This window comes from Crocodylus porosus, unplaced genomic scaffold, assembly GCF_001723895.1.
Source record: "Crocodylus porosus isolate Cpor-Errol unplaced genomic scaffold, CroPor_comp1, whole genome shotgun sequence".
Lineage (NCBI taxonomy): Eukaryota > Metazoa > Chordata > Crocodylia > Crocodylidae > Crocodylus > Crocodylus porosus.
The window spans coordinates 67,538,215-67,551,663 of NW_017728950.1; the positions used below are offsets into that span (position 1 = coordinate 67,538,215).

At 38.1% G+C, this 13,449-nt stretch overlaps 1 protein-coding gene across 4 annotated transcripts in view; it reads right to left on the minus strand.

Annotated features, from left to right (window-relative positions):
• The window catches only part of PRUNE2 (prune homolog 2), a 204,592-nt gene extending 191,200 nt beyond the window's left edge, over positions 1-13,392 (minus strand). For all 4 annotated transcript variants that reach the window (XM_019555153.1, XM_019555152.1, XM_019555151.1 and 1 more), the window contains exon 1: positions 13,268-13,392. In XM_019555153.1, coding sequence (XP_019410698.1) covers positions 13,268-13,303 — 36 coding nt within the window. In that variant the 5' untranslated portion in view covers positions 13,304-13,392. The remainder of the gene's footprint in view (positions 1-13,267) is intronic.
• Between the last annotated feature and the right edge of the window lie 57 nt (positions 13,393-13,449).

The window sequence follows — 13,449 nt, forward strand, 5'->3', positions numbered from 1 at the left end:
GACACATTATATTGTTTATACTTTCTTGGGGCTGCCATTCTTAAAGCATATAGCACAGAAGCAATTCCTCATGTAGGACCTGGTTGTGGCTAGCTCCTTTGTACGTGGATAAAAAGAGGAATGTGCAAGAAGCTATCACTCTGTCATACAGAGAGACGTACATAGATTGCTACTTCAGTCCCAGGAGGGGCAAACATCATTTCAGTACATTTGCTTCTTTGAACACAATGGCTGCTTGGGCCTTGTGTTTCTGCAGCACTAGCCTCTCTATGCAGGGTGATAATTCCACCTTCAGTTTGACAAATAGAAGGGAAGGTATGCTGTATTATCCTAAAGGCTGGGCATTGGGGGGACAGAGATACTGGACTTCAGGACCATGATGGCTCATCTACTACTCCAGACTGGCCACATCTACATGAGACACTGCCTTTGCAATTGTTACTGTGCAGACTTTTAGTACTTGCATACACAAGTACTAAATGACTGTGCAGTAACCAGAGGTACCAGACAGTAGCATCCCTGAATGGCTTTTAGGTGATGCTGACTGCACAATAGCTCATTACTACTGCTCAATAGTGTCACATCATGCTTCATGCCATGCCACACTACTGTTCAGTAGTAACGAGGTATTGCGCAGTCAGCATCTCATGTTGAGATGGCCTCTGTGTCTTAATAGCACAGTACAGTCTGCAGTCAGAATAAACAGCACTCTACTATAAATTAAATCTGTGCTTTTTCTAGAAACTGTAAGAAAACTATAGTAGTTTGCATAAGTCCATCAGAACTATGATCTCTACTAAGATCAACTACTATCATTCAAACTAAGGCAAGTGAAAGAAGACCTATACCAAGCCTTCCTGAAGTTTTACTTTTTTCTCCTTCCCTGAAGCCAGATAGAGTTTTTTTCCCCTGTCTGAAGTAAAAATAAAATCCAGGGAAAAAAGATAAGCCAGAAATTGAGCAGTGAGTCCAAGTGCAAGTGCCTTTACAGTTTGTTTTGGGAAACCAAAATCCATACCTATATCTGGATCTAAATTTTAGACATTTATCTACGCAAACATAGAGGAAACAAGTTTAGACTGTGCATGTGCTATAAAAAAAAACCCAAAACCACCCACTGCATATTTTCCTAACAAATTAACCAATAGCCACATTCCTCCTGACTCAGCTTTAATCATGCTATGTCTGCAAACGACTTAGGCCAAATGTTAAGTCTTTGTTCAGTAAGGGAAAGACTGCTGCATCAGTACTACATGTGCCAACTGTCTATATTTAGGAGAAGCTTCCCTACATTTTTAGTAAATTTTACAAGCTTGTCACTATGCCTCTCTAAAGCACTAAGTAACAAATCCATTTGAAATTGGGCTACAATAATATCCCTGTAATATCCCTACCCAGTAACTCTATCAATACCTTTTAACATTAATTTAACATGGTAATCCCTCTTTGATATCATTAAAGTTTAAGTGGAAATTCAAATAAAAAATTCTCTTAATGTCTTATTTAAATAGAACTCCATTAACCCATTGATTGTGTGTATACTATATTAACCAAGCAAAATGTGCTTGGTTTGTTACTAAACATGCCAACATGCCTTAGTCCCCCACTGATTTGTAAGAAACCAAAATTGTGATAGAAGCTAAACAAGTAACTCAGAAGTTCAATGTACAAAATTTATCACCACTGACTTTTTTTTCAACCATAAAAAGCACTGAACACTTACTAAACCTCCTTAGGCAGATACAGAGTCTTCTTATATTTAGTGATAAATCACTGTACAAAAAGAATAGCTGTTAGAAAGAAAGCCACTGTTACTATGATGAGATGATCTACTGCCCTACCAAAGGCTGGTTAGTTAAGTAGCTTAATTATTTAGAGAGTATCAGTCAGTGTGGAAATAAGGATGGGCTTTTTCATGCATGGATCAGAACTGGGCTGATTACAACAATGTTTAAACAGAGCTGTAGTTAGCAAGATCTAACAGAATTTCTTGGCCACATATGTATAAGAAAGTTTTGCCCAGGAATTGCATTATAAAACTGTGCTCTAGATAAGTAGAATATTTTTCAAAATCAGAATTCTGTGTGACAAAATTTTTTAGCTTTCAAAAATAGCCACACAAAAATAATTTTTAAAAAATGTTTTGTATTGCCATGACCAGCTTTTAACTCTGTGAGGGTATATATTTCTTGTAATGGACAGTTGTTTCCCATAACACTGCTTTCTTAATTAATTTATCATGTGACATTGAACAAGTATCATTAACATTCACTTTGACCAGCTCTGATAGTGCACACACCCATTTGAATTTCCTCTTGACTCCAAAATTTGTCAGTTATATTGAATCCTCATTCCATTGTACTGTTTGTTCCACAAATATTATTCTATCTTAATATCTCTTTCTTGAAAAAGAATAACATTTGAATGGAATGAAAAAACAAGACATTTCAGTCAAAAGGATTTCCCAGACTGTTGGGACATTACATGTAAAACTGAGACTCTGCTGGTAAACCATTACATGAAGCCATTTTACCTTTGTTTGACCTCTGACAATAATCTGTAAAATTATTTAGTCAACACAGTTATCAGGTAAAGGTCCATGGGAGCATGAAGAAACCTACTTGCAATAACTTAGCTAGGAAAGACTCTTAAGATTCTGGTTTTGACTCCAGTGTGGACAGAAATGCAAATATATATCCCACATATATAAAGAGATAGTAGCCATGATATACAGTAATTGGAAAAGCTAGGCAGTAGAGAAAGGGTATAACCGCAACTTTTCTCTGTCCACTTATCAATCATGACCTTCTAACAGTCAAAACAGCTGAGCACCATCAAATGACGGGTACGTTTTTAACTGAGCTACCCATAAAATGTTTCTTCTTTCTCTCTGCTAAAGCTGGAAATGTCCTGCTTCTCCAAGTTACCCTTCCTCCCAAAACACAGGACAGGGTAAGGTGAATTTCTTGTAGAGTTTGCTTAAATTTTAGACCCTGATTCAACAAGGTACTTAAATATGTGCCATTGCGTTCACTTGGACTACTCGCATGCTTGACATGATTCACAAAATTAAATACCTTACTGTATTGGGCCCTTATTAATTCTACAAGTAAAAATTACATTAAAAGTATTCAGCATTCTCTATCAAACAATGCTGTATGCTTGACAGGGAACTGCACTCTTAAAAATATATAGCACCATTTTTATGTACACATTACATTTTCAAAGTCCTGTAAAAATACTAATAAGTATACAAATATTGGTGTATTAACTGCATGTTTATATATGTGTAACTGCTACTCAAAATAACCTTTTTTTCAGCTTCATTTCAATAATCATGATTTCACATGCCAAAGTTTCCAAAGTTCTTTAATAAACAGGAATCTCTAAAATGCTGCCTCCTCTAGGGTTGGAAATAACAGCTCTGTAATAGCAGTTTAGGACAGGAACTTTAATGAACTAAAACCACAAGAAAGTATAGATAGCTGGGATGTAATTGCATAAACTGGAATTCAGCTGACCTATTGCCCTATTACCTACTGTGCAATCATTGTACAGTGATAAAATAGCTTCATGCACGAAATGAAGAGAAATCAGCTATGATTCAGATGTTGTGATTTTTAAAAAGTTCTTAATGTTTTCTCTATGAGTCCTTCCTTGCACTTATTCAGCTGCAGTTCTACTATAGCTCCTCATTTGACTGTGCAGCAGCATCCAAGCACTTAACAATCATTCTAAAATCACCAGCACCAATTTTCATCTTTTCTAAAAGAAAAAAATATGGAAATGATACCAGGTAGTTTAGGCCTTGAACTGTTACTCCCTTGAATCTCAGTGTGCATATGGACATGTGTGCATGTGCCACTGAAAAACAAGTAAATAACATTATTTTTTTTTATCTGACACACTCATTAATTATGTGAAAGCAACTGTGGCTGTCTTTCCTAATAAACACCATTCCCAGAGCCATGCGGAGACAAGGCCTCTGGAAAAATATCACCAGATAAACATAATATAGCTTAGGAGCATTGGAAGCAGGATTTTGAGTCCACCAAGAATGCACAGGTCATGTTTCATGTTTTTCTTGTGTTCCCCTGTTTTTATGCATCTGCTATTTTTTGTCTTGTATTTAATTGGTAAGCTACCTATGGAAGAACTGTGGCTGTATAGTGCCTAGCACAATGAAGTCTCAGTCCATGACCATAAGCATTAAGTTCTACCATAAAACAAATAATAATGATGGTAATAGTGGTCCCTTAGCAAGCTGACATATGGTGGTATTGAATTCCCAGTGAAACTTCATGTTGTTCTTTGCAAGGCTGTAAACAGAGAAGTAAGCCAACTATACAGAGATCCCAAAATGTGAGGGCTAGGAGGCAGGGTACCCTAGGATTTCATATGCATCCCCAGGCACTTGGTCCTTTCCACTTCAAAGGAAGAATGCACCAAGATTTTTATAGCAACATTTTCATGTTTTTGTGAAAGGTGAGAAAGAGTGCTTAGACTAGGAATTGAAAAAAACCGAGATGTATTGGTTGTTCTAAAAAGGGAAAACATTTATTTGTACTATATATGAAGGAACAAAATCAATAGGAAAATATATTTTTATTTTCACACTTCTACTTCATATTGGCATTCTGGATGGATGTGTATAGAATTGTGGAAGTCTATTCCATCACCCACTATATCCCGGCCAGTACAGGGTTTTTTTCTACAGCACATTTACTAGTGCTGTGCCCAGTTTTAAAACGATGAAACTTACACCAATTTCTCAGGGTGATTATTCCACAGCTCAAAAGTTCTCACCAAAATATTTTCCTAAAATTAAGCTTCAGTTTTCCTTTTTTCCCATTTTCTCCTCTTTACACCTATTTGCACTAATAAATGGTTCCTCTTTTGCCTTAGGGCTTACCTCCTTCAAAGATTTGTAGAATGCAAATCCTTTCTCAGTTTATTTATTACTTAACCAAGTTACATGTTAACAGATTCTTTAAATTTTTTCATAAATTAATCCTTTTAGCCAACTAATAATTTTTTTGTTATTCTCTGCATTCTTCCTCCAGCAAATTAACTTTTATAATATTGCACCCCAAACTGGACACGGCATTTGACATGCCATTGTTTAATGGCCATAAAAAAGGGAAAATACATAAAGAATATAGAAAAGGGCTCTCGCTCTCTCTCTCGTTTTTCCTCTCTCTGTCTCTAATAAAGATTTCATATATAAGCACATTACGTCGATAGGGGTGTGTCTACGTGAGATGTTAGCTGTGCAGTAGCCTAATAACACCATACAGTAGTGTGTCACAGCACGGACAGTGCAAATATGTTACTGCACAATATTATTAGGTTATTGCACAGTAGCACCACTAAAAAGGCATTTGCCAGCGCTACTGTGCAGTAATTCTGGTTACTACGCATTTATTTAGTACTCGGTTATACCAGTGCTAAACTAAATGTGCAGTAACTACTGTACATTAATGTACTTGTAGATGTGCCCGGGGTATTATTGCCTTCCTATTCTGTGGCATCATGCCTTTATATATGTAGCTCAATATTGCTTTTTTGAAATCATATCACACTGCACATGTGTCTGATTTGAGGCACTATATCTTCAAATATCACGTTCAAACTATGGCTTCCAAGGGTTACCCTTCCCACTGAATACATGTCTTGGATTATTTTTCGCTTGCATTTTTCTGGTATTATCTTTTCCCTTTTCTTCCTCTTCTCTAGGTTCCTTAAAATTGTAGTCTCTCCTCTGAGGTATTCACAACTCTGTCTGGATAAAAGATTACCTGTGAATTTCATTAATGCAGTGTTTACTCTTTCTTTCTACATTATTAATAAATCCTGACTGAAATTTCTGGTCATGATTTCCTTTGACTGATTTGAGGCACAAAGGGTTAGTCAGCCTTAAAATAGCTTTAAGGCACTGATTCTGCAAAGTACTTAAGCATGTGCATAATTTTAAGCATGTGAGCCATCCCACTGAAGTAAATGTCATTACTTACAAGCTTAGTTATGCACGTGCTTAAGTGCTCTGATGAACAGTGATCCAAGTGCCCAGGATTATATAAATGAGACTTTAGAGGATTCAGGAACCCATTCCATCTCTTAAAAAGTGGAACTCTTTTGTCTTTGTTTGGATGATTTCAACATCATCTGGGAAAATTAATACTTCCCTTGGGGAAAAAAAATGTTTCTTTTTCCCTATAAAACCTATAATCTGTGCTTATTCCTTCTTGACCACAGTGCTGCCATTGAAGTATGAAAATAATCTGCCAGTCTTGAACTATCACTGATAACAAAACGAATAGTAGGCAGTTAAATGACAGAATTTTCAAGGTTGAAGGACGCAACTCTGTTTCTGCATCTTGGTCACAAAAACCTGTCATATTATTGCGATTAATTGTCCATCGACTCATGCAGCCCCAAAGCACTAAAATACCATGTAGGAAAGCACAAATATACCATGTAGGAAAATACCTTCCTATTGGAAAATATTGTAGGAGACAATAGTTTTGACTTTACTTTAGGGTTACAAAGCAAGCCATACCAGGAGTCTGTTCTAATACCTCTCAATTACATCCCTCAAGTGCCAGGCTTGGCCTTTTGTACCTTCCTCTGAAAAAAGTCCAGCCATCCAGTCCAATCAATCTTAGACTGGACCTCTGGACTTCAGCTCCCTATTAACAAACTACATTAATGTGCCAACCCCAACTGTGCTTGGTACCTTATCCTCTGGGGATCTGTGACAGCAACTGGTTAAAGTGACTCAAAAATAGTGTGTTCTGGACAAAGTAAATTTAACTTCCAAGGATGACATGGCATTTAGGAAAATAGGTTAGCACAACAAAGTGTCCTATATGCATATTTTCTTACCTAAACTCAACTTGTTTGTAGCTCAGAGTCTGCTTCCATCTCACAGTTGAGAGAGCTTGTTTTCTGCAGTTCTGAACATCTCAGTCAATTTGAGGTATCAGCCTCAGTTTGACAATAACTCTCTCAATCCTCCCTTCATCCTTGAGGCCAGCACTTGTTGCTTGTGACCTGGAAAGAATATAGCTCACAAGACTAGTCTCTTCCCCACTGATCCCTCTAGGGACCTCAGTTCCTTGTATATTTTTTTAGATATCAGTTGGTTTCTACCTTAATGACCTCCTTTGACGTAACTCCTAGTAGTCAGGCAAGTCCATATCATAGACATACCTTAAGAGACATATGTTATTCATAACTATTCTATACATAACTCTCACATTTTTAACCCACTATGTTGACAATATTTCTAACCAGATAAATACTATATAAACATAGTACTATACTGTATACTATATATAGATATACAATAGTATACCATATCTGCACATGCACAGAGAGAGAGAGAATATTTCTACATTTTCAAAGCCAATATGTAATTGGTCCTAACTAATATTTCCATAATCATTCTGAAGTTGATGTATTGATCATTGAATCTATTTTTGTAATTAGCATATAGAAGACAGTTTTTTGAATAATTGGTGACACCCATCCCACATGAGAAACTATTTACGCCAGGAAGAGAGATGAACTGTAAGATTTCTACCCTTATGTAGAGAATTCCATCAAATAAATGCCAACTGGGTTGATCTCAAGTTTTGTTAGTGATATCTCTAGGGATTTCTTCTGTATGGCAGCCATAAATGATAAAAAAGGATATCCCCAAAGGCATTCCACTGCAGTTAAAAATAGTAATAAATCCTCTAAAGAATAAGTCAGAGTGAAGAGTCAAACAATCCTATGTCCTAATCCTGTCCTTGTACTTCACTTACTGTATGAACAGGCATGAGTCATTTATGACCAAAGCCAGATCATGAATAAATGGTGCACAATAGTTCTACATGTTTTACAAGAGCTCTACATGCTTTATATAATATTACATGTTTTAGTTCACCAAGGCACAGGACAGCATGGTAGTCTATCTGCATCTCCTGTGACTTCCAGAGATTCTAGGATCCTGGACGGAAATTCAAAAAAGTTAATGCAACCCAGGCTTGTATGAATGTTTTAGCTAACCATCACATAAACAAAGAGAACCATCTCACAATATGGGCACTGCACTATTCTTCTCCCATGGCTGAAAAAGAGTGATAAAGTGCCACAAAAGTGCCTGTATCTGTTCTCATGATGGTATGGGGGTCCACTTATACAGAATCCCTCCACCTCTAGACCTGAAGGGGAATAAATTGAACCATGTTAGTACTCTGTTTATTGTCATTTGTGTTGGAGTAGAGTCCAGGTGCCCCCAACTTCACTAGTTAGGCCTCATCTACAGTACTGAATGCAGTTCTGGGCTCCACATTTTAAAAAGGAAATGGAGAAGCTGGGGAGAGTCAAGATGCAGGCAGCAGAAATGATAAAGGGGTTAAAAGGCAAGTTGTGTGGGGAACGGTTAAGAGAACTAAGTATGTTTGACTTAGAGAAAAGAAGATTACACAGGACATGATAGCAGTCCTACTTCAAAGGCCGCCTTAAAGAAGGAGAACAACTGTTCTCAGTTGCCACAGATGGCAGGGCACCAAGCAATGGTTTTAAGCTGCAGTAAACTAGACTTAAACTAAATCTCAGGGAAAACTTCCTTACTGTTAGAACTGTAAGGCAATGGAATAGACTCCCCAGGGAAGTTGTAGAATCTCCTTCACTGGTGGGGTTTCAAAAGGAGCCTGGTTGGACACTGGGCAAGGATGATTTAGGAGTGGCATTCCTGCATTCATGAAGGGGGTTGGACCAGATGACCCTCAAGATGACTTCCAACCCCATCATTCTATGAATTGGGTATCATGATTTATACAGTTCGGAAAGGTTTCCACATTAAACTATAACAACACGGAAGAATTAGTCAGAGAACAGGGGGCTTTCTGCTATCTTTTTTGCCCTGGAGATTCAGAAATAGTCCATAACCAAAAAGGCACTGCCTGCCAACAAGAAAGCACAGAATTCCTGGAGCTGCATTTACCTGAGGCCATCCCACTTCTATTTCTGTCCGTCCCACTCTTGCTCTCAGCCCTAGCTACAGAATTCATTCTATACCAGTATTCTGAACAATTCCATGGACTTGTTCCTGCTCGAAAAAATTATCTTCAACCTCTAGAAGCACGACAATGGTCCCCATGTACTACCATAGTAGCATATAAGGACCAGCAATGAAAATAGAATCTGTCCATATGCTTGTCAATGTTATGGATTCATTTGAATGGTTCATTGTAAAGCCACTATTGGAGTCCTGTCCTGCAGTCTTTACTTTTGCAAAGCTCCTTTTGGTTTACTTAGTACTTACACAAAACTCCCATGATTTCAAGTGGAGTTGTGCCTGCAGTAAGGATGACAATAAACTGCAGGATTGTGCCATAAAAGTGTATGTTTTCAGAGGTCTTTTATGTTTTTCACTGATTTTTTTTCTTTGTTCTTAGATAAAACATTGTTTTATAACCCTATAAAAGAAGCCACTTGATTTACATATTAACTGTAACTTCTGCTTTGAATGTTGCCAGGAACAATGTAGCTGCATGACAAGTGACACCAGTAACACTCATTTCCACTAAAAGAATAAACTAATGGCAATTTTCCTATCATTAAACATGCTGCAGAGTTCTACTTTTTAACAGTTAATGAGTGTTACACAACACCACACTATTAGAAAACATGGATTCTGAAAGATATCTATGCTGCAATCTCACAAGCTACAAGTTGTTTCAGAAGGTAAAGTCAGGCTTGATTAATATGGCTAGAGTCAAATACAAATGAAGGATGAGGCACTCACAATAATAAGGTTTTCTGTATGATCTAGAGTAATTGCTCACTTAGGACTAGATTCTGCCATCTTTACTCAGACTACATAATACTCTGCAATCTGTTTCACTGTAATTAGTTTAAACCAATAGGATTCGGATGGTATAGTTTAAACCAATAGGATTCAGATGGTATACGATTCTACTCACTAGGCATGTCTACACATTCATTAATGCTCCGTAGTTACTGCACATTTAGTTTAGTATTTCCTGAATGAAGTACTAACTGAATGTGCAATAACTACATTCACTGTGCTTCTGATGCATGGTTTTTGGTGTGGCGCTTACTGCGCAGTAGCCTAATAACACTGTGCGGTAAGTTATTAGCAAGGTTTCTGACTAGCAAACTACTGCCCAGTGTTATTAGGCTACCGTGCAATAAGTGGCTCATGTAGACGCGCCCACTGGGTGCATCTACATGTGCTATAAAGCTGATGTGATAAACTCCAGCACCTGTGCTTAGGTGGCAATAAAGGCAATAAAACCACCTCCATCAGTTTTACACTAATGGAGATTCCTCCTACATGTGGGAAATCCCCTGGTGCAGGTCTCCAGCTACTCTGCATGATCTTTTTCTGGGTTACATAGACCAACACGCACATGGTAGACTGAAGTGAATGGACTAATATGAGGGATTTTCTTCCCCATTTATGTTCAGTGGGCATGACTATCCAGTTGCAAGAGATGGCAGAGTAGATTTGCACTTCTAACTAAATCAGAGATGCATAAGCTTTCTTAAGCAGTGGCTTACTTCATCAAATCAAATCAAATCACCCTGGGAGACATGCCTTTTCGGTGCTTCATTTTGTGTAAATAGGCAAACAGACAAAGTTCTTTGGGTAAATGTGACATCTTTTATTAGACCACCTAAATAATTGGGGAAATTGTTCTTTGAAAACTTTTGGGTACAACCCCCTTCATTTTGTATAAAACACATTTGGTGCTGGCCTAAAACAAATATTTATCACCCATACTCCAGAAGGTGTAAGAAATGAATCTGCATTTTCTTTAAATATTTTGGCTCACTATAATAGTTTCCACATCTGTCATTGTTTAGTATTCCATTTCACATCTCATTTGAATTAGGCAAATAATACTTTCTATGTTTTTCATGGGTTTCTTCAAACAGTAATTCCCCTCTCTGTAGTCATCAGCAGTTAATCAGCAATTTGAAAGGAAAATTTGCTTTTAGTTAACAGAATCAAAGTTCCTGTATTTGCTTTATCCTGACAAAGTCTGTGGTAAATATACCATCTTAATGTAATTTACCTATGTAAAAACTAAAAATGACCTCACTTTAAGGCACTAACCAAGAATGTGGTTCAAAAACAAATCACTATTTACCTTTAAAAGACACATAAAATGATTACCTTGCCTCAGAGAGTAATATCTAAATGCATTAAGCATTTGTGTCTGAACTAACCATTATATTTTAGCAATGCTTTTAAAAATGTATATTTAAATGTAGCTAACTTTAGACATGTGCACACATCAGTATCCTAAAAGTACAACAGAGAAATGCTCTATAAAGTCCTTTAACCGGCAAGGTTGCAACAGTGCCCAGCACATTTCCTGCCACGTGATCAAGATGACACACTTGATATTTACTTTAGTGTCTGCTTATGTGGAGTGTTTAAGATTAAGGCGATCAGCAGTTACATAGTTCCTCCTGAGTATTTTGTCATTCCTATAAAACATGGCCTCACTTATTTTTCTAAACAGATACATGACAGCAGCTAAAAAAACCATTCCAGTTCAAATTATTACACATAGGAGGTGATGGCCTTATAGAGAAAAGATTATTTTATTGTAGATCCTTTTTCTGCAGATTCAAAACAGGTCTGCAAATCAGGAAGTCACTGCTACTGTCAAGTACAAACAATGACGTTTATTATTAACATATGGCAACAGTCCAGGAAAAACATGTAAGCACACAGGATCCAACCTCCAGAAATTATTAAAGCAAAACTCCCAAGACTTCAGGAGGAGTTTTGCCTGAGCCATAAATGCAAATTAGCCTCACAAAATGTAACGTTAATCCACACCTGAACATTGAAATAGCTATCCAAATCATGGGCAGCTCACTGAAGGCAACTAATATCAAACTAATCCTCTATAGATTATTGTAAATTATTGATCCTAACAAGTGGGCACAAGAGGGCCTGAATTTGCCACAACATTTAGTCCACCCTGATTTTGCAATTTACCTGTATGGCTGGTCTAAAGGGGGAAAAGCAAACAACAACAACAAAACCTGAAACTTTTCTATATTAAAATATTGGAATTTTAATGTATAATGGAGTTACTGGTGCTATACCAATTTACACCCACTAAGGATCTGGCCAGGGATGCACACACATGCAATGTGTATGTGTGCATGTGTGTATATGCATGTGTCTGTGTATGTAGACAGATAAATGCATGCACATTGTATACACATATTTGTATGCATACATTGTTCATCTGTACGCACCTGGTATACATACATACATATATATATATATATATATATATATATATATATATATATATGTATGTTCTATATACATACCCAGTGTATACACACGTATATCTGTATAAAATGTTTATCTATATACACACACATTGTATACATACATATATATGTATAAAATGTTCACCTATATGCACACACATTGTATATATATGTACCTGTATATATTTATATAAAATTCATCTATTTACACACATACGGTATGCATATATATGTCAGTATAAAATGTTCATCTATATGCACACACTTTGTATACATACAGATATCTGTATAAAATGTTAATTTATATGCACACACATCGTACACTTACATAGACATGTATGTAAAGTTCATATACTTATACAGCCCTTATGTGCAAATACGACACCGTTTCACAGCCTCAGGTATGCAACCACTACTACCCAGGCCAGTCACATCCCCTGATTCCCCTGCAAATGTCCTCAGCTGTTTGAAACCTTGATGACCAAACTTATTCAGTGCCCCACATGACATTGCGATCACAGAGGTGGCTCCCAACATGGGACATCACCTCATTTCCTTGCCGCAGAATCCTGCGCCCCTTCCTCGCGGGCTAGCACAGCAACTTGCCGCATCCCAAAGCCACTTGGCAAACTGGTAAACAACCCCCCTCCAGAAGGCCATGCCCTGCAGGCAATGCCAGTGGGGACCAAATCCGCAATCCGGCCATGACCACCACTCCTTCTGGGAGCAAATAAAAGGCCAGCCCCTCTCAGGCCCCAAGTGATGTCTCACCCCAGCTGCACAAGGTGCTGATGAACCTGATTGCTCTTGGCAAGGGCTGCGAAGTTGCCCAGGGCGGGTGCCTGCAGGCATGAGGCAAGCCCAGCCCTACAGCACCCGAGTGGCTGAAGTTTGGCTGGTGCCCCCCTCCCCTTTCTCCTCCCCTCCCCTCCCCCCTGCAACTCACCAGCTTGGATTTGGTGCGCTGCAAAAATTCTTCCATGCTGCTGTCATAGGGGAGCTGAGGCTGCCGGGGCAAAGTTCCCTGCGCCGAGCGGCTGGGGCGGGTCCTTGCGGGCGCTGCCGGCAGCAGCTGCCCGTTGAACTCCTCTCCCTGTTATGGAAAGTGGGTGGGAGGCTCCGGGGTGC